General features: G+C 37.7%; 6 protein-coding genes across 7 annotated transcripts; 3 read left to right on the top strand and 3 right to left on the bottom strand.

Annotated features, from left to right (window-relative positions):
- The first annotated feature begins 1,993 nt into the window (after positions 1 to 1,993).
- LOC137720442 (proline transporter 1) lies at positions 1,994 to 5,076 on the top strand. The gene is made up of 7 exons (XM_068459512.2): positions 1,994 to 2,654; positions 3,131 to 3,355; positions 3,473 to 3,567; positions 3,675 to 3,864; positions 4,034 to 4,158; positions 4,295 to 4,510; positions 4,596 to 5,076. The coding sequence occupies exons 1-7, from the start codon at positions 2,561 to 2,563 to the stop codon at positions 4,971 to 4,973; spliced, it is 1,323 nt and encodes a 440-aa protein (XP_068315613.1). The 5' UTR covers positions 1,994 to 2,560; the 3' UTR covers positions 4,974 to 5,076.
- Positions 5,077 to 5,237: 161 nt separating this feature from the next.
- LOC137720446 (uncharacterized) lies at positions 5,238 to 7,391 on the bottom strand. The gene is made up of 3 exons (XM_068459516.2): positions 7,266 to 7,391; positions 5,901 to 6,149; positions 5,238 to 5,456 (listed from the first exon to the last, which is right to left on the bottom strand). Exon 2 carries the CDS (start codon positions 6,143 to 6,145, stop codon positions 5,912 to 5,914), a length of 234 nt encoding a protein of 77 aa, XP_068315617.1. The 5' UTR covers positions 6,146 to 6,149; positions 7,266 to 7,391; the 3' UTR covers positions 5,238 to 5,456; positions 5,901 to 5,911.
- A 295-nt stretch (positions 7,392 to 7,686) lies between these two features.
- LOC137719492 (O-fucosyltransferase 28-like) lies at positions 7,687 to 10,430 on the bottom strand. The gene is made up of 8 exons (XM_068458532.2): positions 9,923 to 10,430; positions 9,747 to 9,823; positions 9,584 to 9,654; positions 9,393 to 9,481; positions 9,170 to 9,302; positions 8,853 to 9,082; positions 8,280 to 8,756; positions 7,687 to 8,075 (listed from the first exon to the last, which is right to left on the bottom strand). Exons 1-8 carry the CDS (start codon positions 10,300 to 10,302, stop codon positions 7,841 to 7,843), a joined length of 1,692 nt encoding a protein of 563 aa, XP_068314633.1. The 5' UTR covers positions 10,303 to 10,430; the 3' UTR covers positions 7,687 to 7,840.
- An 827-nt stretch (positions 10,431 to 11,257) lies between these two features.
- LOC137720445 (large ribosomal subunit protein eL33w) lies at positions 11,258 to 13,104 on the top strand. Its single transcript, XM_068459515.2, has 5 exons — positions 11,258 to 11,399; positions 11,509 to 11,544; positions 11,697 to 11,925; positions 12,013 to 12,063; positions 12,926 to 13,104. Exons 1-4 carry the CDS (start codon positions 11,368 to 11,370, stop codon positions 12,052 to 12,054), a joined length of 339 nt encoding a protein of 112 aa, XP_068315616.1. The 5' UTR covers positions 11,258 to 11,367; the 3' UTR covers positions 12,055 to 12,063; positions 12,926 to 13,104.
- Positions 13,105 to 17,317: 4,213 nt separating this feature from the next.
- LOC137720443 (putative sugar phosphate/phosphate translocator At3g11320) lies at positions 17,318 to 23,212 on the top strand. Of its 2 annotated transcripts, XM_088694356.1 has the most exons (7): positions 17,318 to 17,423; positions 17,575 to 17,620; positions 17,947 to 18,167; positions 20,630 to 21,097; positions 21,709 to 21,812; positions 21,891 to 22,119; positions 22,685 to 23,212. In XM_088694356.1, the coding sequence occupies exons 4-7, from the start codon at positions 20,657 to 20,659 to the stop codon at positions 22,832 to 22,834; spliced, it is 924 nt and encodes a 307-aa protein (XP_088550482.1). In that variant the 5' UTR covers positions 17,318 to 17,423; positions 17,575 to 17,620; positions 17,947 to 18,167; positions 20,630 to 20,656; the 3' UTR covers positions 22,835 to 23,212. The 2 variants fall into 2 exon arrangements, with proteins under 2 accessions (XP_088550482.1, XP_068315614.1); XM_068459513.2 differs by lacking the exon at positions 17,318 to 17,423 and having other exon boundaries at positions 17,434 to 17,620.
- A 460-nt stretch (positions 23,213 to 23,672) lies between these two features.
- On the bottom strand, positions 23,673 to 26,192 carry LOC137720788 (LIM domain-containing protein WLIM2b). The gene is made up of 6 exons (XM_068459898.2): positions 25,956 to 26,192; positions 25,348 to 25,548; positions 24,738 to 24,837; positions 24,606 to 24,640; positions 24,408 to 24,497; positions 23,673 to 24,196 (listed from the first exon to the last, which is right to left on the bottom strand). Exons 2-6 carry the CDS (start codon positions 25,480 to 25,482, stop codon positions 23,957 to 23,959), a joined length of 600 nt encoding a protein of 199 aa, XP_068315999.1. The 5' UTR covers positions 25,483 to 25,548; positions 25,956 to 26,192; the 3' UTR covers positions 23,673 to 23,956.
- Between the last annotated feature and the right edge of the window lie 113 nt (positions 26,193 to 26,305).

The raw sequence follows: 26,305 nt of genomic DNA, 5'->3' as shown, positions 1-26,305 counted from the left end.
CTTCTTGCAGACGAGTTCTATAGAAATGTGGTTAGAATAGTGAAACCTCATTTCATACTTCTTTTATTTTTGTCCCTCTTTAATTTATTAAAACTTTAAGGTTGGGATTATTTTTTTTAGAAGTGCATGAAGAGGAATGGCCGTCTCTTCATTTCAAATTCTTTTTTAGTCTCTCAATAATGTTAGAAGTTTGTTTAGTTACGACACTTCATTAGAAGATTATTTAATTACGACACTTCATATTTTTTTAATATGAGAAATTGTAAAGAGACTATCTCAAAGTAGGACTCTTTATGGAATCTCTATCATCTCATGTTTTTCACATAATATTATATAATGTTGACACTAATATTATGTCAAAACATAAAATGACGAAGAGCCTATTAAAAGTTCTACCTTTAAAAAAGTCTCATTAGTATTTCCCTTCTAATGTTTGAAAACATTTTGCGATTTCCACACCTAAACAGTTGAATGAAAACGATTTCCAATCATTTCATTGTGAACAAGTTGAAATACCATATTAAACTTGTCAACATTTTAAAAAAGATGGTTGGGTTGGTACCAATCAATTCAAGATATATTAGGAAAAAGGAAATAAAAATCTTAGAGAGATTCTTCCTAAAGGGACCTCAAATTATTTGGAATAAACTAATAAATGTAAATGCCGATGCTTTACAATGATTTTTTTTTAAAAGGACAGGTTGGTGTTTTTGCCTCGACAGTCTAGCTTTTTGGAGTTCAAGGACTCGGAGAGGCATTTGAGCCCTTCCTGGCCACTATCGTGTAATTCACAACCGTCATGACCTAATCCAAGATGTGCAGTATGAAATACATACTTGATATTCGTCCCAATCTACCATTCCGTGGTAATTGCCGATGCTTTACAATGATAAGTAGCTATAATTTTGTGCATTGCATTAAGCTTTGTTGATTTAAAATCTCTTCTGAGATATTTCTCTTCTAACAAGGGCATCAAGTGCCAAACACTTATTGAATTGATGGTGTACTTTTTAAACACATGACAAGTATCTATCGGACATGCGATATCACTAAAACTACACCTTGATTATAAGAAAGTTTTACTCTCTCCAACCAAGTGATGATTGAACATTACTAGACCAACTGATCATAAGTCTCCTTCGAGTTTATAACATGCTCTTGATCTCACCCATCTTAGAAAATAGTATAAAACTAGGTCAAGGCTTACATTCCCCATCATAATGTGTCGGTTTTATTAATAAGCTATCTCTTCATTGTCGAAGAATAACTTATATCGAACAAATTTCTTGCCAATATAGCGTATCAATTCAATAATACATTATATTTTGCTCAACATGACATTACAGGAGTAGAATGTCAGACGATGAACGCGTTTCATATAAGTTACTCTCAAACTAATTTCGTACATGACAAAACTTCACCGAAATCTAATGGCTCCAAAAGTCCACGACTGTCGTGGCACTTTCTCATGCGCACGATCCCAAAATTGAGGATGTTGAAACACATTTTGTCCCATATCGGACAGAGGGAAGGAGAAAGACCCATTTAAATAGAATTACCCCACTCTAACTAACATTGATGCCTTTTGTGATAAAACCTCACACCTGAGGATTGGGTAGGTGGTAAAGTGGGGACAGTATTGGTGTTGTTGGAGTGGGTCATTGGCCCGTCGACCTGAAAAATTCAACATGGTATCAGAGCCAAAAGACGGGCCCGTATTGCCACGTGGTTGGGTGGGTCCCCGTTTGGCCCTGCGCGATGGGTGAGCCCTGACTTGGCTCCATGTGATTGCTGATGTGCGGATCTCCACGTGTGACCCATAAAATATGGTCTCACATGCAACCCATAAAATAAGGTCTCATGTGCGGGGAATGTTGAAACACAGTTTGTCCCACATCGAATAGAAGGAAGGAGAAAGACTCATTTAAATAGAATTACCCCACTCTAACCAGCTGATGTCTTTTATAATAAAATCCCACACAACAGTATCAGTATTGTAAAACCTCACACAACAGTATCAGTATTGTTAGAGTGGGTCCTCTGCTCGTCGACATGAAAAACCAGGACGACTCTCTGCGCACTACTGTCAATGGTCAGAATGGTCACACACTCCCGGAGAGAAAGCGGGTGGGGAACCAAATCTAACGAACCCCCACGCGTCGAGAATTTATAAGATACCTTTTGGGATGTTCAACACATCTCAGGCGCCTCCGACAAAGCAGCGCCAAACCGATACGAGCGGCGAAGAAATCCGGAGGGAGATACCGAAAGCGAAATTACACAAAAAATATTCGGAATTTAATTAAATTTTTGAAAAGAATAATTCGTTGAAAAGATTTCAAATTTAATTAATTTTCAAATTGGGTGCTACCTTTTGCTGGTTGAAGTGGAATTGGATGCTTGAATTCAGCTGGGGCCTATAAAAAGGAGGGATACGCTGGCAGTTACTGATATCTCGGAAGCAGAGGAGGAGGCGGAGCCAGCGGAGGAGGACGGGGAAGAGCAGATAACCATCACCGAGTGGCTCCTGGCGGGGCAAGAACATCCTCGAGAGTCGACTATGGATTCTACCAGTGAAGCTCATTCCGGTTCTAGGAAGGTTCATGATGAAGAAAGTACCGAAATCCCAGAAACCGCTCATCAGATTAGCACAGGTTCTGAAATTTTCATTTTTCTTAATATTAATTGATCATATTATTTTTTTTATGTTTTTGTTATCTGGGTTTGTTTTTTTCTGCATGTTTGATTGTTCTGGTATCACAATTCGACGATTGGATGAAGGAAATTATTGTTTTTTTCAATCATTTTCCGAAACCCGGAAGGAAAATGTTATTTATTCATCTGGGTTTGGTTTTTTCTGGTTTTTTTCTGCAAGTTTGAATTTTCCATGTGGTTGAGGAAATGAATCGTTTTTTCTTCTAATTTTGTTCATATGGTTCCTAAAATGTTTCAGTTTTTGGATTCCGGATTGCAGTTCGTGAATTTATAGTTTTTCGAATTGTGGTTCTTGGGAATTTAGTGCATTTGTAATGAAGTAATTCCGAATGATTTCGGATAGCTTTGTGAATTGTGATATTGGTACTGAAATTGCTCTCGTTGTAAGCTCATGTTACCTCTTTGGTTTCCACAGATTCATGGTTTCAAGTGGGATTCGTCCTCACCACCGGTATCAACAGTGCGTATGTTCTGGGATACTCAGGAAATGTCATGATTCCTCTTGGTTGGACCGGCGGTGTGATCGGTTTAATTCTAGCCACTGCAATATCACTCTATGCAAATGCTCTCATTGCCAAGCTTCATGAGTATGGAGGGGTTAGGCACATCAGATACAGAGACCTTGCTGGATTTATATATGGTACGAGCGAAAAGGATAGCAAAAGCGAAAAATTGATCTGATTCGTTTGTTGAATTTACCTTTTCGATTTCTTCTTTCCTGGTTGTATTGTTCCCTGATGGGGCTATTTCATTGCAGGCAAGAAAGCTTACTCTCTGACATGGGGATTGCAATATGTCAATCTCTTCATGATTAACACTGGTTTTATCATCTTGGCTGGTCAGGCACTCAAGGTGAGAGCACATTGCATATTAACTCCGATCAGATCGTACTATGTGCATATATGAACAGGCTAATGTCTTATTTTCCTAAAACTTGTAGTCGTTCATTTCGTGTGCAGGCTGTGTATGTTCTGTTTAGGGATGACCATACCATGAAGCTACCACATTTTATTGCCATTTCCGGCTTTGTGTGCACTGTATTTGCCATAAGTATACCGCACTTGTCAGCTCTGAGGATTTGGCTGGGGTTTTCAACAGTCTTCAGCTTGATGTATATTGTTATAGCAATCGCTCTGTCACTTAAAGATGGTAAGGATCATCTCACGTTCTTTCTTCCGTACGACTTGAACAAGTGTATAAATTTTCTGGATGTTTCACGCTTTGAGGTTGATTTGGATGATGCACATGCCATTTTCTTGCTTTAAATTAAGAACTTTGTACCGTTGGATTTTCATTAACAACAGCTATGTTGTTCTAGGACTTAAAGCACCGTCCAGGGATTATGACATCCCAGGGTCATCAACAAGCAGAATATTTACCACAATCGGAGCGGCTGCTAGCCTTGTTTTTGCATTCAACACGGGAATGCTACCAGAGATACAGGTACCAAAAGCTTCAATCTTTCAAGTTTTCGCAAGAACACTGACATGAGTAATGAGAAATCTTGCGAAAACCACAGTCGCCTGTCTATGGAAGGCTTTCCACACTGAATTTTGTTTTGGCTGTGATTATGTGACAGGCTACAGTGAGGAAGCCAGTGGTTGACAACATGATGAAAGCTCTGTACTTTCAGTTCACCGCCGGTGTTGTGCCGTTGTATGCCGTCTGTTTTATAGGTTATTGGGCATATGGAAATAACACATCATCTTATCTGCTCAACAACGTCAACGGACCGGTCTGGGTGAAGGCGATGGCCAATTTTGCTGCCTTCCTGCAAACAGTCATTGCCCTGCATGTAAACCTTCTTCCTTCTGACCCCCTCTCTTTCACTTTCCGAAAATGCACTAACCCAACAAGCTTTTTTTCACCGCTGCTTGCAGATATTTGCAAGTCCAATGTACGAATATCTGGATACAAAGTTCGGCATCAAAGGAAGTCCGCTGAAAATTCAGAACTTGACATTCAGAATCACCGTTCGAGGCGGCTACTTGGCGATTAACACGCTGGTTTCGGCTCTGCTGCCGTTCCTCGGAGATTTCATGAGCCTCACAGGAGCCATAAGCACATTCCCCCTCACATTTATTCTTGCAAACCACATGTATTTGGTGGCAAAGAAGGAGAAGCTGACTTCTGCACAGAAGTGCTGGCATTGGCTGAATGTCGGCTTCTTCGGCCTTTTGGCTGTTGCAGCTTTGATTTCGGCCTTGAGGCTCATAGCCGTAGACTCCAAAACTTACCACGTATTTGCTGATCTATGAATAATTTTCTTCCTCCCCCTCCCCCTTTTCTTTTTTTTGCCATTTGATCCCACAATTGTATTTAATTTGCTATTGGCATTTAGTTATGTCTTTTGTTCTTCAAGGATTGAGCATTTTATAGCATAGTTAACGAATAAAAATCAATTAGCGGATACATTTGACTAAATTTGAAACGAAACGAAACTACAAGGACGAAAATGTAACAAAAACAATTACGGGGACTGAATTTAGCGTTAAAATGTTGGAAAAGTTAATATCTTCGAGTAAATTACACCGTAAAAATGAATTTTACCTTGAGAGGGCCGGACCAGCCAATTAATATCTAAAGTCAAATAGCTTCTGAACAATGAGGAACAAGAACTATTTCAAAAAAACAACATTCAAACAATATCCATCAACCTCATGCTTCAGCCTTCCGAGAAACGAGAGATCCATTTTGGCCGATTCCTAATATCAATTCGACGAATCTTCTGAACAAATAACCTGCATCCGTTCAGAAGGAAAAACGCAATTAAGTTTCGATATGGAAGCTAAGAGTTCCAACAATCCCGAATACTAAAGCTAAGAGTTCCAACAATTCCAGTGCAAAATACAGAGGCCAAAAAATAGCTTGGCAACAATTTGTTGCTACTTGGAAAAATGCATACTTTTCTAGTTAACCAAATCTTCTCTTGCTCTGTTGGATTTATTAATGTCGAGTGAAGCCGCATTATGGCATATTCATATGTTAACAAAACACTATTGAATCGTCAAATGCATACGACTCCAGCAAACCAGGAGCTATTGGCTCGGGGCAGTGGGGATAAGAATGCTAGAATATAAACATAACCAGAGTTGTTAACAAACCTCACCTGAGCAGAAGTTCAAGACTAAATTTGTTTGGATAATATTATACACTCTGTACTTAGACATAGATATATATCTTACCTCATCTGGAATCATCCAGATATCAATTTTAGAACGATGCAGACAGTATTGAGTAGCACAAGAGGAACTCTCAAGTATTGTGTTGCGTAGATGAGACCTATAATCTGTCCCTTGACTGATTTCGTCCTGCCCCCTGAGAATTCTGAGAGGCTCCATCCCCTAGGCGCAAGGAAGCGGTCTTCATTTAAAATCGCCAGTGCATTTGCAAGAAGCAGAAAGCCTTCAAGTAGTGTACCCAGACCCATATACCTGAAAAATGAAGCGTTTGTCTCATACAACGACATATGGCTTTGATTTTTAGGCATTAATATCCATTCCCCATCCCCTCTTCAATCTAATACGTAAATGAGAAAAAGGAGACCAGCTAAATAACTCATTATGTGCGTTAACTCAAAAGATATGACAGCGGAAATGAAAGCACCGAATGCTTCTGAGAAAAAAAATTAGTTTTAATATTTATAACGAAGTTCACATAATCTCAAATCTTATTTCGATTTGTGGCAACTTCAGCACAAATGGTATGACCGTATCCTGAGATGAGTGCTTAAATGCCGCTCGGTAGTTGTCTAATCCGTTCTGATGGCTAAAGAAGAGCCTGCATCTATTTGTAGGAGAAAATCCCTCATATCTTACAAAATCAAAGTAGATCTAGACCATGTCGCCGAATCATGCACCAGCAAAGCACTCATTGTGTGCTTTCTCACTTCCGTAAACATAATTTTGGGAAATATATAAAACTTATACGGTGAATGGAACCCTGTATCTAAAATAGTAGATTGACACAAACTCTGGCCTCTGTATTTTAGGAAGATTTCGTCATGATTAACGCAACAACGCAAGGCTGATCATTATCGAACCTTAGATCAATCAGCTATACTATTATAATTTGTTTAAAAGAGAAAAACTATTTTAAGCTCCAAATCAAATGACCCACAAACAAAACAACCCGTTTTACATAAATTCTAACACTCGCCGAAAAATGAAGACTTGCAGCATTCTGCCACAGAAACAACAGTAACTAAGAGAGATTACTACTCAATTACCTCACCTTTAAACAACCCTAAATACCAAACCCAAAAAAAGGATGCAAAACCTAGCAACCCAGGAATCATCGAATCCCCTCAAACAGTGCGGTAAAACCTCAAAAACCCAATAAAGCCCATGTCAGATTGAAGCTTTAAAATCATAACTTTGAACCCACCAAGCTTCAATGGCACTAGTAATTACAAGAATAACCCAGCTACGGCAAACACGAAAAGTAGGAAGATTTGGCTCGCAAATTATGAATGTGATTCAGAAATTGATAAAAATCCAAGTAATAATTTCAGAGATTAAGGAAGAAAATTGAAAACCCTTGTTACTAACCTGAATGCGAGGACCTGATCTCAGGAGAGGGAGAGACTTGGAGGTGGAAAATGCTAAAGCCGAAGGCTTACAACAACGGAGACTCCAGGAACAAAGTAGAACGTGCCCTTTCGTTTTTTATTTTTTATTTTTATTTTTTTGGTAATTTGCTGCAAGTTTAATTTAATGTTGGGTTGGTTAAGCTTTCTTGCTGGATCACCTCATTTGGGCCTGGTCATAGTGGGCCTTGTAATAATAGTCATAGTTAAAATTTTAGGGTGTTGGTAGATGTGAGTTAATCCAGTGAATCTCCCACAATCTGCATTATGTTGGCAATTTAAAATCTCGATGCTTATATTGCAATTCTCTCACTTATTTTTGTGATTGACTAAAGAAAATGAAAATCAAACAATAGAAAAAGAGTAAAACTACAAACGAAAAATACGAGTGTGGAAATTGTTGTCCCGGGTCTATAATCAGAACCGCGCACGGATCATAACATGCAATGTTTATACAAAAGAAAAACATGCTAAGTCTAATTTTCAATTGTCGTCATATATGATACACTTTGTATGTACATTATATAAAGGAAAATGTCATTTTGATGAATATCTCCCTACTGGTGATGAAGCTGGCTCATTGGTCCTTTCACAAATGCAACCTGGATATGGATTCGCATAAAAGTTCTCCTCCAGTCTAGGCAAAATTCTGGGCACTCTTGGATATGGTGCTCCCATCCGATTTTTGTGTAACCTTTTAACTCGGGACGAGAATGTTTTCCAAGTTATCGTACCCTTGTCTAACTTATCGATCAATCTAACAAATCTTTGTCTGCAAGGCAAGTAACATCGAGTGTGTCAGATACGAAACTCCCAATGAAACATGTTACTTACCCCTCTATCTCTCGCCACATCACCATATTACGAGAGAGATATTGAGAAGGGGTTATGCAACACGTAACAAGTAAGTTTTTCTCGTTAGATAGAGTGCGAGTGAAGATTAAGCTGAAATTAGTTGGGAAAGAATCGTGCTTACTTGTCGGGGCTGATTGTTTTCCTAAACCCTTCAAATCTTCTGTGGCCTTTGATTGCTTTGGCCATGTTTCCATCATAGGAGTAGATGAAAACATCACTCTCAACTGCTATAATATAATCTAATGCAGCGAGCTGATTGAGCTTATCCTTGTAAGGTTGCAACTCCTCTTCGGATGCCAAATTTGAGTGGAAAAATAGATTTGGATACTTGGCTTGCAGTGATGTTAGCCCGTCTTGCCCGTAGACTTCACCTGCAGCTATGTAAATTTTCGTATCCGAAGGAAACCCTATTGCCTCAAGGAAAACAGCAATCTCTCTTGGGGTCATTGGGCATTGCCCTTGGTGTCTCTGCACCGTACCGTTGATCTTTTTGTGCTTCCAATGTGGCGTCTTCTCCCTTATCATTTCGAGTTCTAAATCTTCTTCCCTAGTGAGATTGTGACTGCAGCCTGTGAAAGAAAGCATGTCCTTTTCATATCTGCGTTTGTAACATTCTGATCACTTGTTAGAAACTTTACTTGGACAGCAAAGATATGTTAAATATCCTTTTTTTTTTTTAATTAACCAGACAAACCTTAGATGGAGAGCAATGTATTTGCCACCATTGTTCTTTAATCTGTAAATCAAATTCATTGCAAGCTCTTCGATTTCAACTGCGAAGCGCAGTGCCTTATAAAAGGCGCGGCAACGGAGTCTCTGGATTGAGCTATCAACATTATTAGCAAGTCTGGAATCTGTGAATGTAAATTTGACAACCTTGTGCTTCTTCACTAATGTCGCCATCTGTTGTTTATAGTAACTGGGCTGGTCACAAATTGTTAAACATTGTTAGATTCAAACAATCAAACCAACTGGTTTTGTCGAAAATGGTACTGACAACGTTGATCATACCCCTGACCAAGAAACTGGAGCCTTATGGCGGGGTTTCATGTTTGCAAACTCCGGCGGAAGAGACTCTACGATCATGATATCATCTCTCAAAACTTCCATGAAGTTCTTCCAATTGAAAATGTCTTTAAAGTCACTAAGAAGGAAAAAAAAAAAACTCAATTACAATAGCCTAATCTAACTGTAAACATACAATAATTAGTTAGTAAGTTAATTTGATGCTAACCTTGGGTCAGTCCAAAAGGATCTGTGATCTAAAGAAGGTAGAACAAGAGTGGCATTCATAAGTTTTGCTATGGCAACCATATCACTTATCTGCAATTGCAATTTGTTCATAAGAAGCAATAAGAAAAATAAATATATACCGAAATGGAAAATCCGAAAACACAAAAGCTTAGCTTGATTGTTAATGTGTACCCCGAGCTTCATTTGATTCAATCCGCCATTGGAATGAACAAGGATGTAGCCATTTGTGGCTGTTTCATTCACTGCAAGAAATGAAACTTGCAATTTATCTAAAATGTTTCACTGGTGGATCACAAAAGCTTACTTGTTGGAGAAGAAAGCTTTGGGGACGTACGAAATTCCTTCTTCGCTCGATTTATGCATTGGTAGTAGTTATAACTCTCTGGTGGCATCCAAATATCAAGAGTCTGACTAGCAGAAATTAAATAAACGATGGGATCACAATTTCAGGTGAGAGAATATTTTCTGCAACTTTTTTAAATAAAATGCAGTAAAAGATAACAATCCGACCTGGAACTTATGAGCATTTTAGCCACATTTACCCTGTCACCTAATCTCACCATGTTCTGTTTCAACGTCGTCGTCCTTTCGATTAGTGAAGGTCGAATCAAACTTATTTTCTCCATCACCGTCAACTCTGAAAACGTGTTCAGCAAGGCAAACTTGGCCAACATTGACAGAAAGGCCAAACCCATCAAAACCATTGAAGTCCATTTGCACCACCGCCCACTCGAGAAATCAGACAACTTTCGCACCCTGCGGCGGAAAAACACGGCATGAGCATTAGCGTCGTCGAACTTGGTAGAGGAACCCGGTTGCCCCTCTGTTGCCTCGAAATGTCGCCGCCTCGACCTAGCGCATGAGTTGTGATCACCAGTGGATTTCGACATAGAGGAGGAGAGAAACAGAGGAAAAACAGAGGAGATGTAGAGTAATGTAAAGAAAGAAAAAGAAGGAAAGGGGGAGGTGGGATTGGGTTAAGGGGAAATAGTGGGAGGAAGATGCTGCCATGTTTGATTAATTGCTTTTTTGTTTTTATAATTTTTATGGCGTTGGAATATAAGTGGGAGCGAATTATAAGGCGGAAAAGAGGAGAATACATACAAATTAAGAGGATAGTATGCATAAAAAGAATTCGATAAAGAAATTGTTATTAGCAATCTAAAATAGTTCTTTAAATTTTATTTTTTACGTTGACAAAGTTCACTAGTTTGTTTAGCGATATGATTATGATAAACTTATTTTTTATTCTATTTTTATATATGCTATGATATTTAGAGGTTGAGAATTGAGCTTAGTCAATCAATTATAATTACGTTTCAAACTTGTCACACATAAGATCCAAATACAAAACCGTTCCACTTACAAATGAAAGTGAATACTACTGGATCGTAGTATTAGTAAAATTTAAGAAACATCTTTTTCAAACAAAAGAAAAATGAACAAGAACCGCGGGGTGGCCGAGTGGTTGGAACAAATTTCAGGCAACCGTATTCCACACAGGTAGTCTTAGTTTTGATTTTGGCGCTAATGAATCACACGATGGTGGTAAAGAGAAGGCTAAAATGCTCTTGTGATTCTTTCAAGCCTGTAAAAAAATGAACTGTCGTGACTTCACCACCAGCTGTTCTCATTTTTGGACAAAAAAAAAAAAAAAAAAAAAAAAAAAAGAGGGGTGGGGGATTTAAGAAAAATGGAACATAAATTAAGGCAAATCTCATGCAACAAGAGAAATGGCTTTCAGTTTGGGTTGGGCTTAGGATCCAAAATCATTGAATCGGACACCTTCACGAACTTGGGCCTTCTGATAATTCAAGAAAAGGCCCACCTGTAAACTTAAACCTTTTATATAAATACCATCATCTTCTCCCGCAACCAAACTAGGGTTTTGGTGCTTCTTCTTCGCAGGCGTCTGTGGTTGCTCGCTGTACTCACTTAAACCCCCAATCGGGAAAATGGTGAAGGGACGCCAAGGAGAGCGAATTAGGTAAACTGATCCATTTCTTCCCCCCAAAAACCCAAATTTCGAAAATGTTAATCCGATTACATGTTTTCAGATTTCTAATCGTTTTCTCACTTTATTTTTCTCGTATCAGACTGTACGTCAGGGGCACCGTCCTCGGATACAAAAGGTAATTGATTTCTATCGAGCTTTTTGTGATTTTTATTTTTTGCAATTAATTTTCTACTGATTACATGTAAACTGAAAAGATGTATATATATATAGTGTTTTGAGCTAAATGGAGGCTAGGGTTTTGGGTTGACTATGTTTTTTTGGGGTTAGGTCTAAGTCGAACCAGTACCCGAACACCTCTCTGATTCAGATCGAGGGAGTGAACACCAAAGAGGAGGTTGCATGGTATGCCGGGAAGCGGTTGGCCTACATCTACAAGGCCAAGGTGAAGACCAATGGCAGCCACTACCGCTGCATTTGGGGCAAGGTTTCCCGGCCTCATGGTAACAGTGGCGTAGTTCGTGCTAAGTTCACTTCCAATTTGCCCCCCAAGTCCATGGTATTGTGTTGTATTAGAATTGTTGTTTGCTGTTTTTCTTTTTGTTGAAATCGGTATTTTATTGAGCTCTTTCGTGTTTCTTTGCAGGGTGCTCGCGTGAGGGTGTTCATGTACCCCAGCAATATCTAAGTTTTTAAGGTACATTTTTTGAGCTTGCTTTGCTTAATTGTCTGCCTACACTGTTATTTATAGGGAGTATGCGTTTCTTGCGCATGGCGTGGATGTTTATCTTCAAAAGTTTTAGTTTATTGTTGTGATCTTTTGTTGTGGATTTTTCTTCTACAATGTGGTTTAACACGCAACTTGAAATGTGTCCTTTACCTTCGTTAGACAATCAGGCGTGTGTTTTCGGGGCAATGAGCTTGTGTGGTGTACTGTAGGGAGTGCGTTGTTATCTTGAGGATCGTTTCAAATATTCCAATATAGATTTACAGTTTTAATTGTTATTTATAAACTTGCGGCTACGGTACCTTCATGTTTACAGGGCCCCGATAGTACTCCCTTCGTATGTTATTTCAGTTGACTCTGAACTTTTGGATTGTTTGCATTCCAAACGTTGACTGATATTTGATACATCGTATAACTATTCACTTATCTTTTGGGTTTCTTCCATTGGGCTGTTTCACGACATTTTTTTTATGCTCATGTATTTCTTGTCTCTATGGGATACAAATTCAGTATATGAGCTTATATAGGGATTGCAAATTTATCTGTCCACGATGAAAGTTTTGCTTGTAATCAGAATTATGCGGGGTGTTTAATCATAAAGCTCCATGTTTGTAATTTTAGAGGATGTCAAGAAATTTGATTGGCAGCAATTCGTATATCGCTTTTTTGTTTCTCGCTCCATGTTTTAACGTCTTGTAGTCATGATGCACATGTTACATCCATCTTCATATGACTATTTGTGCAACTATGTGCTCAGCCCGCAGTTCGTATTGCTTCTATAGCATATTCTTCTTACCCTGGTTCTAAGCTCATGCTCATTTCTTCCTTGCAGTTGCTCAGGACTTCTAGATGATAGAGAACAGACACTTGAAGGGGTCTACTTTCACATGGTTTTTACGAGCGAAGTTGGATGTGTTTGGTTGAAACCGAGTCAGTTTTGTTGTTCGGATGGTAGAACATTGTTTTAATACTCCTTTACTAATTTTAATGCATATTATACCATTTCAATTATGTTTTGAAGATTCATTATTTGAGCGTCTGAAGTTTTGAATGAAGCAAGTCTTGTTGGCTATTTTTCTCAAATTAGATCTGTTTTAAAATATGAATTGGTAATTTGATATATTCAAGTTAGAGGGAACAAATGATACTTAATCTAGACTGATTGCGACCTAGTCTTCGTTCGTGGTCTCTCTTGTTGAAATGTTTTGTTTGTTTCATCCGGATTGACACTCCGGAACTTTGTGTTTGGAGACCGTTGTTCGAGAGATCCGGACCACTCAATTTCAATCTTACACTCCATTAGTCTATCCCTCTGGTTCACTTCAAAAAGATTCAAAATTTGAACGGTCCTGATCTCTCTCTTGAATGTTGGGGGTCTCTTGGTACGTGAGCTCAAGAAATAGAAATCCGGAGTGGAACTCATTCTGTTTCAATTCCGGCGGGAGTTGTCAGATATCGGCATTCTTCTCTCATCTTGCCTCACTGGTTACTTTCATTTGCCTGGAAATAATTTGTTGTGATGACAATCGATGTTTAATCAACCATTTGTGCGTATTTCTCTTAATCGGTTCTATATGTGCGTATTTATCGAAAGGAATGAAAAAACTTTCGAAAGATAGCCCGCCTCCGATGCCCGAGAAATGCTGAAAAGGAAAGGCACAAAAGGTGTTGCGATTTAACTTGCCATTGAGGTCGTATTTGCCTTGGGTTCGTGGATGCGAAACGTCGAAAGTGTAGATTTGCTTTGGTTTCGTTTGTAATTAAGTGGCATGTGATGTAAAAGTAGTTTTAAACCATACGATACGCATATGCATGAACTATGCTTCTCACATTCACAACCCACATGATCCTAATTGTAAGATTTAAGCTTTCACATTCACTTTTTAGCTCATGATCCATGTCCTAAGTAACCCATCAAACTACTCTCTCTCATACCTAATCACGATTTTTTTTTAGTACAACGATATATTTTATACTAAAATAAGGGATGAGTTTGGCTAAGCCACACAATGAGCAGCTTAATTTGGTATCGAATTCGCCATCCACGAGATTTGAACCTAAAACCTCTCATTTACAAGTGAAGAGGAATACCACCAGACCGTAATACTGAGTGACACATAATCACAATTTTGACATGCTAATAAGTTGCGATTAAGTTACTCATAGACACTCAGCGACGACACATATTCGAATAGACTTCAATACCTATAAGCACTTAGTATGGACACATAACTGTTGAATTTTATCCAACAGTTTAAATTGAATGACTGAAGATTGTTGAATTAAACTCAACAATTAATGAATCAAATATGTGTTGATGTTGATTTTATAAGTTATCAAGAAAAAATTGAATTCGTTGGCCATAACTTATGGTCGAAGTCAGTAGACAAACAATGTGGATTAATAACTGAGTTTGACTAAACCAGGTCCATATAAGTTAGGTAAACTAATCCCATTTTTCTTGGAGTAAAGAATGTGCACTAGGGATTTGGATCCTCGTTGGATTCCCTCTCTGGTGATCTTAGGGATCAACGCACATGGATCATTGATAAAAAATCTTACGGTTCCAATTAAATGCTTTTTATATTTTTAAAAGTAAAAAAGTCTTGTTTTGCGTGAAAAATAAAAAAAATTATGATTACACGATTTTTGATCAACAATCTGTGTTCTTTGATCCCTAAGATTCTAGGGAGGGGATCCAGCGTGGATCCAAATCCCTGCACTAGGATGAGGCCGCCAACCGGCAAAGGCCTCCCTGCAGCTCAATTTCCAGTCAAGTGGGCCCCACAATCCAAAAGTAACTAACTTCATCTAAATTTAACTTTTACCCTTGTTTAATCTTTTTTACATTGATTTGTCAAACACGAGGAAGATTCTTTCTCCTTTTAATTTTTCCCTTATTCACTCTTTTTCTATTTGAACGGTTATAGTTTAGTCATGTTAATATTTTATATTGATTTTTTTATAGAGACAATAAGAGCATCTCTAAAGGAGATGTCAAATTGTCCAAATCAACAATAAAAGTAGCAAAAGACAGCATTAATGTTTTCCAACCGAGAAGCCAAATTTGATGTGGCATGACATAGATTGACATCTCTCCCTCTTGCTACCAAATTTGACAGCACCTTCGGATTTATTTTAATTAATTATTAAATGCTTTTTATTAATTTTTTCTTAGTTTAAAGTATTATCTTTTTGTTTCTTTTCATTCACAATGCAAAGAAAGTACATGAATTATTATTTTATGTTTAAAATTTGACATATCGGTTGGAGGGCAAAAGTTTTAAAGATGTCAAAGTGCCATGTAAGCCTTCAAATTTAAATTTTAGGTTTAAAATTTGACATCTCCTTTGGAGATGGTCTAAGACAAAAAGTAATATGTGAGAGAAGGGGAGGGGAGGGGAGGGAAGGGGATGATAATAGGAGGGGAGAGAATCCTCCTCCTGTCAAACATGGCTACCAACGTCAAAACTTATTCAACAAATAGTGACAATATTCATTGATTCAAATATACATATCTTGCATTTTATTATGTATAAGCGATATTAACCGAGTGAGAGATTTGACACAGATAATTAAGATGCAAGGATAAACGCTTTTAATTTTAAGGCAATTGGAAGTGTCTAAGCTAATAATCAAACATCCGGCGGATGAGCCTCGAATTCCAAAATCCTAAAGTTGTAGGTGTGGACGAATGAAGTGGCTGGGACCAGGGAGGGATTACCGATTAGGAATAGGGGTGTGATATTCACATATCATTTTTTAATTCTCATGCACTCCTTGTTATTTTCTGTTCTTATATCTTCTTTAATTTTTTCGATTTGATGACAATAAATTAAAAAAATATGTAAAAAATAAAAAAAATATGCGTATAACACATCCCCACATCCCTTTGAATATCCGTAAGTTTGGCAGCACATACACCTGGACTTTGGATCGTGCAAGTGCAGCAGATAATAATATTATTTCCAAATCACTAGAATTATATAAATATTGCTTTGTCCTTGCATGACGCCTTATTCCTTCACATGGCCGAAATTTATGGCAATCTCTTCCTTAACCTCTTCGGGCTTTTCTTAAGATCGGCTGCTAATACTTAATTAATTTGCTTAATTGACCAAACTAATTTTTACTTAAACAATAAAAAATAGGAAGTTTTAACGAAAAAACCCACAATACTGTTCATTTTAACGAAAAACCATATTTTTAAACTAAAAAGTACTATTCACTTTATCTTTTATTTTGTCCTTATCATTAAAACTCAAAGTTTTCAAGCATTTTTCATTAGTTTTCCTTAAAAAATACTAGTCAAGACTAGAGTTAAAAAGATAGAAAAGAAAAAATACAGATGAATTCTAGTTTCTACATAAATTATATTTTCCCAACTCATCGTCTCAACTCTTTATCCAACTTCTTCTCCAGTATAAAACCTTGGAATATGCTAGCATTTGACGCGTGTATTTAGTGGCAGATTTAGGATTCGAATATTGAGTGGTCTGTGTTAAAAGTCCAAGTTTTTTAGATAGAATCAGTGTGAAGAGCGCAAAAAAAAAAAATCAGTTTATTCATTGAGGCATTTCGTCAAATGAGTGATATCGAGAGAATTTGTTGAGTGTTGTCCACGCAACCTGTCAAGATACGCCTAACATATATTACATCAAACAATTAATAGGTATAAGCTACAAAGGGACCCATACAAAACCTTCGGAGGATCCTCGTTAGACCTTCACATTTATATTTTCTGAACTTTAAATGGTTTTGGGACCACTTAGGTTCCGGTGTGCATCCGCCTCTGCGTGTGTAATGATGTGATGGTGATCAAATTATTTGTAAATGACTTTCACTCCTTATTAGTAGACAAAATATGTTGATCATATTTTTCTTTTTGAACAAACAATATTATATACATTAAGAATATGAAATAGTGAGCTAAGCCTCACGATGATTTAGTTGGACACTCAATCGATAATTGTAAACATAACAGCTATCGTTTCGCCTAAAAAAATTCCATTTAAAGATATTTTGAGCTCCACGGTAAGGATGATGTCGACCTATGTGATGTTTTAGTTTACAAGATGAAGGTGTCATTGACCATCTCTTTCCCTCAAAATCCAGACAAATTAGTGAACCTGGACTAATTCCTACACGGAAGGTCCGGATTGGACTGTATGATATTATTACGGATATTCCCTTTTACATCCAGACCAATGGTAAATCGGAAGCAGAATATACTCCTTTCTCGGCTATCTGAACTTTGCTTGTCAAAGCCATGTTTAGCTTTCGTTTTAGCTTCAACCCCAACAACTCTGGTTGCAGCTTCGCAGTTGCAGGTAGCCAGCCATGTTTGGATGCACAATAACTTGCTCAAATCAACAGATTAAAACGACTTGATTAATCTGTTTTTTCTAAATTTTTTTACACCCAAACAAACAGCACTCATCGGAGTTTGGGGTATTTTTTTGAACTTCTTCGATGGCACAGACTGCTTTGACTGCTTCAGCTCCTCTTGTTCCCGTCGGCTGTAATTGTATGTTTCGATCTCTTAATTAATCCCCCCCCCCTTCTTAATTAGCTGCCCAAATTTGTTTTTAAAATTCTTGGGGCTTGAACAAATGGATTCTGGATTCTACTGTTTGGTTGCTGAGAAAATGTTGAGAGAAAAAGGGAAGAAAAGTAGAGCAAGAGTCACTGAGAACTTAAGACGTGTTGTGTGATTTGGTAATCTGATCAGAACCCAGATCGTGGTTTTGGATTATCTCTTGTATTTTCCCAGCACTTTCTCGGATTCCAAACAGAGTGGCATAAATTTGTGAATTTGGGGAAGGCTTTTGACATTTCTGGGAATTTTTGCAGGTGGTGCAAAGCCGTGGAGTAAATCAGTGCTCCTCTGTTCTTCAAGACGATATGCGATTACGAGCAGTTCTTCGCTATCGATCACAAGTTTCGGAGGCAGAAGCCTTCGGATCGTTGAGTCGAAAGCAAATGCAGCTGCAGCAGAAGCAGCCGCTAGTAGTGAACGTTTTGAAAAGGTAGCTGAAGGCCAACCGGTCTCTTATTCATGGGCAGATGATAAGGTTAGGACTCTCTTCTCAGTTTACTTAAAGCTAAAGGTTAACTAATGCTACATTAATTACCTTTAGAGGCGCTTTTAAACTGCTTATTTGGCGGAGATGAAATTTGCTTATTACATTAACTATTATGATCAACTGATAAGCGAAACATTACATGTCACGTATCGTGGTTTTAAATACAATATTCTCACATTATTATTATGATAATTTTAACAAAAAGTTTCTGATATTGTTCATTTTAACAAAAAAACACGTTTTTACACTAAAAAGTCAATCCTGGTACTATTCAATTTACCTTTTATTTTGTATTTATCGTTAAAACTCAAAGTTTTCAAACCCTTTTCATTATTTTTCTTTATTATTAAAGATTTATGAGTATTGTTACGCATTACATTAGTCTAAAGAAGGCTTTTCAATTGCACTGTGCAAATGAATAGTCTTTATAATCAAATTTCACTTTATTTACGAGGCTGCCACTGACTCTCTTTGCCGCTATCTTCATGGCGCTTGTATATACTACCTTTACTGACTACATTAAAGGCTAAATCTTTTTTATGTGGGTGAATTTCGGTTCAACTTATGTGAGATATGTGATCGATAAACCGAAGAAACAACAAGAACCATTTACACAGTGTGCAAAATTGCAAATACACAACAATACAGTGCCCCACCAAAAATTTATAGCTCCCATTTTTGGTACATGCATTCCACCAAAGCAATTTCAAAGTAAAAAAGGAAGGAAGGTACACACATCATTAATACAAGTGATAAATGTAATCATTAAAGCAAGCAAGTAATTTTCATCAAATATTTTGTCTTTGAATTTGTTCATTGTCAATCATTTTAATTATTTTATAAAAAATCTTCGTTAAATAAGACCAAATTGACAAAACTACTCTTAATTTTTGTGAAATTATTTTGGTTCATTGTTTATGAAATTAATAGTATTTTGTCATTTTAGTTCTTATTTAACAAATATTTTTAACGGAATATCCAATATAATTAATAGTGAACAAGCTTAGAGACCACTTTTATAGATTTCAAATGTTAGAGATCAAAATGGAGAGTTGTATCAACCTCGATTACAATTTTGACTAAAATGCCAAAGAGAAATAGAAACAAGAAGAGGCATCTGATTAATGATCAAGTCAAGTAGATTTGAAGGGTACCCAACCACTAATTAAAATAATAATCTTCTGCTACTTAGTCGTTTGCATGAATGATGATCCAATTCTCTAACAGCTCGAAAAGAATAAAAATGCTGGCCAGATTCGAACAAGTATTTAAAAAAAAAATTGGACTGGAATTTTGATGTTGCGATGTGGCCTAACATAATCTTTTAATTTTGTATTCAACCAATCAAAAGAAAATAAAATAAAATAAGTGCGTCGGCCGTTGAGAATTTCCCCATTTATACGGACCGGCTATTACGGCAGACACTTCCAAGTCGTATACGTAGTTCCCATACACATCTTTTCCTTCTCTTTAAAACAATAATAATAAATCTTAAATATGAAATTTCTTTATTTGCTTTCTAATTTCTTTATTCGATTGGACAAAAAAGAAGATTACTGACTTTCTCTTAAAAAAATAAAGATATTCGTTTAAGATAATTGGTAAAAACATCATGTCTGAAGCACATAAATGCGATGAAAATAAATAATTATAATTAATTTGATTCTGAATACTAATATGAGTGAGTTCACAACTCTTCGAAAAAGTATTTTATAGATTCGTCATATTTTTTAAAAAAGTCAAAATACTTTGGGAGAAAATGAAGAAAAGTATTGTTTTATTATTCAATTCATTAATAAGTTACCATTCAAAATTAAGTTCATACAATTAATTTTAAAAACTGAATATAGTCAAAGTCCACTTTCCTTTCAGTTCACAGCAAAAGAAAAATAGAAAAATTAAAAACAAAAAAAACTAATTAAAAATTAAAAACAAAAAAACTAATTAAAAATTAAAAACAAAAAAAAAAACTAATTAAACTACTGACAAATAAAGGAGAAAAGAATAAACGAAGTGAATTCTCGCGTACGCGTTTACCTCTCTCTCTGCTTTAAAACTCTCTCCCCTCTCTCTCTCTCTCTCTGTGTAATCCCCTCCCCTATTTGCAGAAGAAGCACATTCCTCGTCGGTCGTCCTCAAAACTCTGACCCAACGACGCAGCCTCTCTCTAAATTCCAACGCAGACCCAACTCCCCCACCTCCCTCCTCTCCCTTTCTCCGTCGGCATCTCAGATTCCCCAATTTTTCCTGCTGTTTTTCGTTTTCAATTTCCTCAATAAATTGGCAGTCTTTTCGATGGACCTAGATTCTCAGATCCATGGGAGGCCGACCCATGTTTCTACATAACCCAATTCTTCATTCTGCACCTGGGTTTTCACCAATGCCCCAGCCCTAGCAGATCCCACCCCCACCTGAATTTAACGCATTCTGGGTTTTTCCCCAAATCTCAGCCGTCCGATCGAGACCCGCCTCGGAAGATGAAGGGGAAGAGCCGCTTGTTCACGATTGGGCTCGTCACCGCCTGGTACTCATCCAACATTGGGGTTTTGCTGCTGAACAAGTACTTGCTCAGCAACTATGGCTTCAAGTACCCGATCTTCCTCACCATGTGCCACATGACGGCTTGCTCTCTGCTCAGCTACGTCGCAATTGCTTGGATGAAGATGGTTCCGATGCAGACCATTCGATCCCGGGTCCAATTCCTGAAGATCATGGCGCTCAGCCTGGTGTTTTGCGTCTCCGTCGTGTTTGGGAACATTTCGCTGCGGTATTTGCCGGTGTCGTTTAACCAGGCTATTGGCGCCACCACGCCGTTCTTCACTGCGGTTTTCGCCTACTTAATGACTCTCAAAAAGGAGGCTTGGCTCACGTATCTCACCCTCGTTCCTGTTGTTACAGGAGTCGTCATTGCAAGTGGGGTATGAGCCCTCTTCCTTTTCTGTTAATTTTTGCTTTGTTTAATGCAAATTCATGTGTTTTATTGAGAATTGCTGTGAATTCTGGAAATGGGTTTACTTTGGTATGAGCTGCTTTGGATGGAATTGAGCAACTTTGCTTAGACTAGTCTGAATTGTGGGATATGGGTTGGGATGGATTGGAGGCATTTTTTGCCAATTCGGTTGTTTATAACTCCAATTGGTTTTAACTGTCCATAGTTCAGAGAAAAACTATTGTGAGAAGATCTATCAAAACCAAAAGGAAGGATGAATTTTTGGACCTGAGGTTTTAGTATCTACCTGAGATCTGATATATTTCTGTTAAGATGAGCTTAGTTCAAGATTTAACCGAATCGGGGTGAATAAAAAGTACTTTGGGTGCATGAAAGTGGGTGGCTTTTTCCAATTTCCCTAGTTAATATAGCCATTAAAGTTGTGAGATTGTGCAAACGTATGTGGAGCCTTCAATTTGACCGGAGCAATGCATCTCATAGTTTGTTCTTTTTACATGGCTGCAGGGTGAACCAAGTTTCCATTTATTTGGTTTCTTAATATGATGCATCTCATAATTTGTTCTTTTTACATGGCCGCAGGGTGAACCAAGTTTCCATTTATTTGGTTTCTTAATATGCATAGCAGCAACCGCTGCCAGGGCGCTTAAATCAGTGCTACAAGGGATTTTGCTTTCTTCTGAAGGGTAAGGAATCCTTAGGTGTTTGCTCTATCATTCTCTTATGGTTGAATGGGTACTGAATGACTTGTCTTTATATTCCAGGGAGAAGCTGAATTCTATGAACCTCCTTCTGTATATGGCTCCAATAGCTGTTGTTTTCTTACTTCCCGCAACACTTATCATGGAAGAAAATGTTGTCGGTATAACACTAGCTCTTGCAAGAGATGATGTCAAGATCATATGGTACCTACTATTCAATTCGACATTGGCATATTTTGTAAATCTGACCAACTTTTTGGTCACAAAGCACACCAGTGCTCTAACTCTTCAGGTTTGTCTCCCTTCTTGATGTAGCATCTTTTTAATTGTTAATCAAAATGTATTTTAAATGCTGTTAACACTTGTTATGCTCTAGCATTTAGAAGATTTCATGAATAACAGTTACAGTTTGGGCAGTACTGAAGTTGCAGGGAGTTCTGTCTTCAGGGTTTAAGTTGGTGAAACTAATTGGATTTTGTTGCGTATAGGATGAGTCATCTTAATCTTATAGGGACTAGTTCTGTTTATGGGGTTGAGAAATAATGGTTTATTGGTGCGTGTTGAAGGATGGCACCTGCTGGAAAATAGCCAGTTATATGGGGCTGTGAACATTATACCATGGCAGAATTTATAATCTAGGACCGGATGCGTTAGATTGAAGGCACTAGTAGGACAAGAGGATGTCCATTCATATGTTCGCTTGGCTATGTTGGCTAGTGTTTTTGTTTGACGTGTTGAAAAAACAAAATGATCATGATAAAATCTGGTGTTTACCGTATTTTTCTAAATTACATCGTTGTTTCCTTTAATGTGAAAGGAGCTGTAGCAAGTAACTAACGGAACGTTTGGTTATCCAGGTTCTAGGGAATGCTAAAGGAGCTGTAGCTGTGGTGGTCTCGATATTAATTTTTAGAAATCCAGTTTCCGTGACTGGAATGATGGGTTACACTCTTACAGTCTTTGGAGTGATCCTATACAGCGAAGCCAAGAAACGAAGTAAATCATAGTTCCGGGAAAGCATCAAGTGAAATGTCCTACGTTTTGTATTTTGTACTGCGAGAACAGCAGTGGCCGTCCTGGAGGCATAGTTGGGGGGTACATGCGAGCAGTTGGTGCCGGGATCTTGCCTCTCCAAATTTTATTTTACCCCTGGAAGCCTGAGTACGTGCATGGCTTCCATTTGTATCAGCAAACAATGCAGGATAAGTCGAGAAAAGTAGGAAACTTAATAAGTGACTAGTATTACGGAGGAAAATCAGTATCATTTCATCATTTTTTTTTTCTTTCAGCAAAAGGGTTGTAGAATTGGTCTCCACAGATTAAGTCTGTTATTAACATTTCTTCTATTGAATCAATGAAAAACAAAACCATTCAGAGTTTCACAATTTGGTACTTTGCATCTCAGACTCTACGTTGTATAACTGCCTATTTTCCTACCAGTTCTGAGGAGGCGAGGATGAAATATCTGCCGGAATGTCTAATATTTCGAAGGTTGTGTTTTTGATGTATTTCAACTGCTTCTGAGCTTGTGTTTTTCATAAATACATTTCCAAACGAGCCCTCCGTCTGAATGGTACGTGAAGGAACATAAGACAAGTTAAGGAACGGGGCAAGAAAAGCCCATTACAATATTTTTCAGCAGATGAAGGAACGGGGTGAGCGCAGATGGTAAGAGCGCGCAGAAAAATTCTTGACTCTTACCGTACGCACAGCCATCATATGGTATTATCATTCCCCATGTTATAATAAAAATGTGCAATCTACTTATACATTAGATATGGTGGAATTGTAACACCACATGACCGTCACACTGAAAAAATTTCGTGTGTGAGGGAAGCAGGAAAATGAAACGAAGATAATAGACTCTTTCATGTATTTGCCAAATGCCGAGAAAAATGGTGACAACATGAACTCACTGCAAACAAAGCCCTGAAGGTCTTTTTACAACCGCCGGACCAAGAATCACATACAGGAAGCAAAACACAACAATGTGCCCAAGATTGATGAGCCAAATAAAATAGAGAAGTACCAAGTCTGCTCACTCCGCCATGGAAAAGCATGAGGTTGAAGAGGAATACATCACTCTTAAACAAACGAAAGCCACGTAATTGAACATTTAAACACAGAATTTATGCTTCTGGAATGGAGGCTACTGCTGCTGTTGCTGCCGCCGCCGCTGCTGCTGTGCGCTTAATTGATGCAGACTTAATAAGATGGTTGTAGCTCCCCTTCTCCTTGAAAAGCTGGGAGAAATGGTGCTTGCAGTATAGAATGCCCTCCAAAGCTGCGTAGTTTGAGGGAGTAATAGGACAGCCGCCGTGAGAACACTTGAAACACGACTTGTGATAGGCCTGGCTCTCCACAGTCACCTGCAAAATTTTGGTTCAATACACTCAAATTAGTTTCATGGGGTTTTTTTTCATATTTTTGTGAGTTATATAAGAAAAAAGTTCATTTTCTTCCAATAATTATTGAAGAGGGTTCCAACCAATTCATTTTTGTTTGGGACAAAAACGGGAAAGCAAAAATAGAATAGTCGAAAGAAAAATTATCAACAAAAGACATATCTTGGGATCCTACCTTCTCCAGTGGATAAGCGGTTTTACCACAAGTAGCACATTTGTCTTGTGTTCCAGAAAACATGCTAGCAGCTTTGCTAGGTGACCTAGTCTGAACCAAACACAAACATTTGAGAATCAGTGTTGCCGCCATCTGATAGTATAAGAATATTCTGTTACTAACAAACAGAGTTTATAACAGCGATGTAGAGAAGTTTACCAGCTCTGGAGTTAACTTCTCAGCTGACTTTGCAGCTGTTGCAAATTAAATTTATAGAAGATTAAAACAGTAAACAACAAACCATGCAGAGACATCAAAGACGGTTTCATCAGGAAAAAGAGAAAGACATACGTGACTGAAAGTTCTTGTTGAAATTGCCAGTCTCCTTGAAAAGTTGCTCAAAGTGAGGCTTACAGTACAGAACACCTTCCATTGAGGAATAATTGCTCAGCTTTAAAGACAAAATATTACAAAACATTAGAAACAAGAAGAAACTTCCATAAACAAATCCATATGTTACATATCTTAAATTGAACAGAATTCAGATCAATGGCACAAACAAATCTCACTATTCGAGTCCTCTTTCAAACATATACGTTCATATGTCAATAAATTCAAATGTACATTCATATGCAAGGGTTTGGGACACAAATTTAAATATTTCTTTTCCCATTGTATTGTATTAACTATTAACAATCTTCAAAATTTGATATTCGAATAAGGTTGCAAGTAAAATGTGTGTTCCTACGCAAGATTTTCGATTATTAACCAATATTTATGTCATTACACCCATTGCCATGATACTAAATAATTTGGTCAGAAGTATCGATAAAACGATAATCTTTATAATTTGCTTTGAATCAAATGAAAATGATGCATCTAAGTTCCACTTCCACACAAAATGGATCGAAAATCGCCAAGAAAGCATGAAACGAGGCCGAATTGATGGTTGGTTGAGTACCTTCAAAGTCCCTTTGCAGTGGGTGCATTTGAAGCAAGACTTGTGGTAGGAAATCCCATCAGCAGATAGCTCCTCCACTGGGTAAACTGTCTTTTCACAAGCCTTGCATTTCTGCTGGGTGCCAATGAAAGACATAATTCTATCTCCTTCTAGATCTGATTCTTCTCTTTTTACCAAGATCACCCCCTCTCAACCTTCCACCTGCAATGAACAATTTAACAAAACAAAATTCAGGATCAAACGAGCTCTGTTTGTTTCCCGAGAAAGTAGAAGAAAGAAAAGGACTTTAAATTATGTGTGTAAAAGTACGGAGATTCATTGACCCAGATAAGGGAAAACAGTAAAGTTACAGAATTGGGCAACTTTATCAACAAATCGACAGAAAACCCAAAATCCCAAATCTCTTTTCCAGCTTTCCCAGAAACCGATCTAAAACTTTTAGAACATAAACAGCTAAATTTTAAAAAAATATTACTCATTTTTTCTTAAGATTTTTTCTCTGATCCAACCTTCAAAGCACCCACATGCAAGAACAAATTAATGGAGATCTGGCAGCATAGATTACGAAATGAAGTCAATAAAAATTCTCCAGAGTCAGAAAAGCGTACCCTTTGAAGCTTTAAGGCTGACTGAGTGAAGCTCCAAAATCTCGAAAATTAAAAAGGGTAGAATAAAACAGAAAAGATTTTGAAAACGAAATGGGTGAGGAGGGCAAATGGGTCCTTTTCCGTACAGAAGGAGTGTGATGGCAAGCGGATGGCGAATGGCGAGCGCTTTTTGCAGGGAGCGGATGCAGCGTAGTGGAGAAGACGACGATGATGAAATTATAGAGAGAGAGAGAGAGACCCCTCCAAATCCAATGAGAGATTTTAAAGGCGTTGTAAAATAATAAATAGGAATAAAAATATCCGCGCTGGACACACTTTGTATCGTTCAACTTCAACTACTCGATTTTACG

Source organism: Pyrus communis, chromosome 1 (genome assembly GCF_041283825.1).
Source record: "Pyrus communis isolate YQ-2024b chromosome 1, ASM4128382v1, whole genome shotgun sequence".
In the NCBI taxonomy this organism is placed as follows: Eukaryota; Viridiplantae; Streptophyta; class Magnoliopsida; order Rosales; family Rosaceae; genus Pyrus; species Pyrus communis.
This window is presented reverse-complemented; position numbering and strand designations above follow the sequence as displayed.

Bases quoted from the DNA above. Each gene is read 5' to 3' on its own strand.
- LOC137720442 (XM_068459512.2), top strand. From the start codon at position 2,561: ATGGATTCTACCAGTGAAGCTCATTCCGGTTCTAGGAAGGTTCATGAT. The intron at 3,568-3,674 runs GTGAGAGCACAT...TTTCGTGTGCAG, and splicing joins TGGCTGGTCAGGCACTCAAG to GCTGTGTATGTTCTGTTTAG. The intron at 3,865-4,033 runs GTAAGGATCATC...ATGTTGTTCTAG, and splicing joins CGCTCTGTCACTTAAAGATG to GACTTAAAGCACCGTCCAGG.
- LOC137720446 (XM_068459516.2), bottom strand. From the start codon at position 6,145: ATGGGTCTGGGTACACTACTTGAAGGCTTTCTGCTTCTTGCAAATGCA.
- LOC137719492 (XM_068458532.2), bottom strand. From the start codon at position 10,302: ATGTCGAAATCCACTGGTGATCACAACTCATGCGCTAGGTCGAGGCGG. The intron at 9,824-9,922 runs GTCGGATTGTTA...AATTTCTGCTAG, and splicing joins AAAATGCTCATAAGTTCCAG to TCAGACTCTTGATATTTGGA. The intron at 9,655-9,746 runs GTACGTCCCCAA...CATTTCTTGCAG, and splicing joins TCGAGCGAAGAAGGAATTTC to TGAATGAAACAGCCACAAAT.
- LOC137720445 (XM_068459515.2), top strand. From the start codon at position 11,368: ATGGTGAAGGGACGCCAAGGAGAGCGAATTAG. The intron at 11,400-11,508 runs GTAAACTGATCC...TTCTCGTATCAG, and splicing joins CGCCAAGGAGAGCGAATTAG to ACTGTACGTCAGGGGCACCG. The intron at 11,545-11,696 runs GTAATTGATTTC...TTTTGGGGTTAG, and splicing joins ACCGTCCTCGGATACAAAAG to GTCTAAGTCGAACCAGTACC.
- LOC137720443 (XM_068459513.2), top strand. From the start codon at position 17,566: ATGGCACAGACTGCTTTGACTGCTTCAGCTCCTCTTGTTCCCGTCGGC. The intron at 17,621-17,946 runs GTATGTTTCGAT...GAATTTTTGCAG, and splicing joins TGTTCCCGTCGGCTGTAATT to GTGGTGCAAAGCCGTGGAGT. The intron at 21,098-21,708 runs GTATGAGCCCTC...ACATGGCCGCAG, and splicing joins GAGTCGTCATTGCAAGTGGG to GGTGAACCAAGTTTCCATTT.
- LOC137720788 (XM_068459898.2), bottom strand. From the start codon at position 25,482: ATGTCTTTCATTGGCACCCAGCAGAAATGCAAGGCTTGTGAAAAGACA. The intron at 24,838-25,347 runs GTACTCAACCAA...TTGTCTTTAAAG, and splicing joins ACTGCAAAGGGACTTTGAAG to CTGAGCAATTATTCCTCAAT. The intron at 24,498-24,605 runs GTAAACTTCTCT...TGTTTGGTTCAG, and splicing joins AGAAGTTAACTCCAGAGCTG to ACTAGGTCACCTAGCAAAGC.